This window comes from Lynx rufus, unplaced genomic scaffold (genome assembly GCF_022079265.1).
Source record: "Lynx rufus isolate CCGP_SWC_20201006 ecotype Redwood Valley unplaced genomic scaffold, mLynRuf1.p SCAF_4, whole genome shotgun sequence".
Taxonomy (NCBI): domain Eukaryota; kingdom Metazoa; phylum Chordata; class Mammalia; order Carnivora; family Felidae; genus Lynx; species Lynx rufus.
Window position 1 is genome coordinate 704,672 of NW_025814856.1, and position 3,303 is coordinate 707,974.

At 62.8% G+C, this 3,303-nt stretch overlaps 1 protein-coding gene across 1 annotated transcript; it reads right to left on the bottom strand.

Moving 5' to 3' along the window:
- Positions 1–1,104: 1,104 nt before the first annotated feature.
- Positions 1,105–1,744, bottom strand: DIRAS1 (DIRAS family GTPase 1). The gene has a single exon (XM_047094533.1). The coding sequence runs from the start codon at positions 1,742–1,744 to the stop codon at positions 1,148–1,150; it is 597 nt and encodes a 198-aa protein (XP_046950489.1). The 3' UTR covers positions 1,105–1,147.
- Positions 1,745–3,303: the final 1,559 nt, after the last annotated feature.

Consider the following 3,303-nt stretch of genomic DNA (forward strand, 5'->3'; position numbering starts at 1 on the left):
ATGAGTGTGGCGTTATCTAGACAGTCTGGAGCACTCAGAATCTCCTGGTGGAGGTAAAGCCCTGACCCCAGGAGACACGCCTTCCTGGGCAGACCCCCTCTCTCTGGGGCACAGCTGGTGGGAGACAGACTCTGCCTTGAGCCCCCTCAGATCCTGCCGGTGCTGGGTCCAGCCGCCTGCCCCTGGATGGGGCCCCGGGTACCGCCTCCCCAGCACCCCATGTCCCCCTGCCTGAGGCTCGGTGGTGACACACTGTGCCAGTCTGTGGGCCGTTGTCTGGGGACACCCTCCATATTCACGCTGGACAGTCCCCTTGGGTTGTGCTGTGGCCATGGGCCAGTCCTAGGCCTCCCCTGCCTGCACCCCAGCCTCACCTCAGGCTGGGCGAGCAGTGGGACTCCAGGCTGGCGGGGTGCTGTCGCAGGCTCTGTGGTTATTGCCTGGTGGCCTGAGACCCATCCTGCAAGCCTCCCCCCCACCGCCCCCACCCCCGAACCGAGGCTGTGGGAACAGAGGTGAGGACTGATCTGGGACCTGGGGTGGGGGCACAGGCCAGAAGTCACGAAGGATGGAGCAGGGGCAGTGTATATTAAACACCAAAAAGGAGGAACCGAACTCTGAGGTCCGTGTGCATTTCAACTCTCCCCCCCGCCCCCAGCAAGGTCACAGTGATCTAATGGGGGAGACACAGGTCTGGCTCGGGGCGCCCAAGGGAAAGAGACAGAGATGGGCAGAGACAGGGGAGACCTGGCGTCCTCGGGCTCAGCGGGGACGGGCAGCTTCCCCATTTTCTCATGTGCGGATCCAGGGGGCCACCTCCAGCACTTGGCTTTGGGGGGTGCAGACAGGGCTGGGGGGCAGAGAAGGAGGGAAGGCAGAGCCGTGCGGCAGAGCCAGGTTGGAGCCCCAGACCCGCCGTGGGCTCACTGGGGCCTCGGTTTTCCCCCCCGCAGAGGTGTCGGATGAAGGAAGGGAAGAAGAGAGATGAGAGGGAGAGAGAAGGAGAAGCGGGGGGGTGGGGGGTGGCGGGGAGGATCGAGGGACGGGAGCGGAGGGCTGGAGGAGGAGGAGGAGGAGGAGGAGGAGGAGGAGGAGGAGCAGGGGCTTTGGGAGAGGCTTGGACCGGCTGGTGGCGGGCGTCCCGGGCTCACATGAGGACGCATTTGCCCTTGACGCGGTCTGTCCTCTTCTGTTTGCTGGAGCGCTTGCCGTCGATGTTCAGGCTCATGTTTCGGCGCGTCTCCAGCGTCAGCAGCTCCTGGAAAAGCTCCTTGACGTTGTAGTTCATCTTGGCCGACGTCTCCATGAAGGCGCACTTCCACTCCTGGGCCACGGCCTGGGCCTCGCGGGTGTCCACCTCCCGCTGTGTCTCATCGCACTTGTTGCCCACCAGCATGACGGGGATGTCCTCTACGCTGCCCTTGATCTGCACGATGAGCTTGTAGATGGGCCCCAGCTCCTCCAGCGACTGCTTGCTGGTGATGGAGTAGACCAGGATGAAGGCGTGGCCCTTGGAGATGGACAGCCGCTGCATGGCCGGGAACTGGTGGCTGCCCGTGGTGTCGGTGATCTGCAGCGTGCATACGCTCTTGTCGCAGCTGATCACCTGCCGGTAGGTGTCCTCGATGGTGGGGATGTAGGTGTCCCGGAACGTGCCCTTGACGAAGCGAAGCACCAGCGAGCTCTTGCCCACGCCGCCCGCCCCGAACACCACCACTCGGTAGTCGTTGCTCTGTTCAGGCATCTTCCACGCGGTGGGTGGGGGTCAGGGCCGGGAGGGCTCGTGCCAGCTGCTAGAACCCCAGACCGACCCTGCACAGAGAGGAGTGTCAGGCACAAAAGGCCCCAGGCGGGAGGGGGGACAGCTCTGGGCCCCTGGGGGTGAGGTGATACAGCACAAGGGGCAGCTTCTCAGAGGAGACGGCGCTTCTCCCGCATCCCGGGAAGGCCCTCTGGTTGATTTGGCTGACTTGGCAACTCTACCCTGCAGGCAGGCTTGGAGCCAGCCTCCTTCGCTTGCTTCCCAGCCCCGACACAACCTGGGGCCCAAGCTCCTTCCCAGGGGACCCTGGGCTGGAAGAGGTGCAGGGATGCGGCGTGCAGTGCACAAACTTCTTTCCCCACCTGCACGTGCCCCTCCCCCAGGCTGCCCTGGCTTCTCCTTCCCTTCCTAGTACGGCCGTGAGCTCTCAGAAGCCAGCACACCTGGCTCTGTGACCCTGAGCCTCAGTGTCCTCTTCTGTGAGGTGGGTGAACGGGTGCCTCTCTCCGACAACCACAGGCTCCCTGCCCTTCCCCCAGCCCAGAGGTCCCCGAAGCTCACGGGAACCGCGTGTCTTTAACGGGCCTGTCCGCTTGGGCCCGGAAGTGACAAACCTAGCGGCCCAGGGAACTTGCCCCGTGAAGCCGCTCCCCTCTCTTATCCCGTAAGTGCGATCCTGATGCTGGAGGTCCAAGAGTCACAATCTTGCAAATCGTGGCCCTGATTTCTGAGAGCAGCCCAGACTGGAGGTGGGAAAACTAAACTGAGCCCAGAGAGAAAGGTCCCCCCTTCCTGCACTCTGCACCCAGAGGATAGTCTGGCCTGTCCTGGCCTCCGGTTCGGGTCTGCTGTTGTCTGTAGGAACAGAACCTCCCGAAAGGGCATCCCCCTATCATCTCTCTCTGCACCTGTAGTCAGAGAGGTCCAGTGGCCTCAGGAGCTCACACAGCACAACAATCCCTGAAAGGATGGAGGTGGGGGGAGAGCCCTGGGCTGGGGGGGGGGAATAGCAGAAGGCCTGTCCCCAGCCTGTGTCCTTACTTAGGAAAAGCAGGACACCCCTTCCCTTCTTTCTTCCCAGTCGTCTCTGAGGGTCCCTGAGTACGGAGGTAGGTCCACAGTGGGAGAGAGGAGACATAAGATCGCACCTGGACCGAGTCACCTCCCTCGGGTGTGTAGGGGTGTCAGACCAGGTGGTGAGAACCCGGGAAGGTCAGCTGGGGTCCCCAAGCCGTGGTTTTGTCCTCTGTGAATGTGAGCAGGCACGCTGCCTCCTCCACAGGTTGCCGGGGCGAGCACTGTGGGAGCCGGATAAAGCCCATAGCCAGGCTCCCGGCACACGGGGGCTCCCGGTAAAGATGGGCGGTCATAACTGTCCATCACCAGGGCTCAGGGCAGGTTCTGAAGGATCACAGGTACCAGGTTCGCCAGAGACAGAACGATAAAAGTAACAGCAGACACATACCCCACTTACGTGCCAGGCCTGCCTCTACAGGCTTCCCAGTACTACCTCCTAGTAGACCGGGTAGGCACGGTGGTGA

Excerpts from the sequence above, each read along its gene's own strand:
- DIRAS1 (XM_047094533.1), bottom strand. The coding sequence starts at position 1,744 with ATGCCTGAACAGAGCAACGACTACCGAGTGGTGGTGTTCGGGGCGGGC.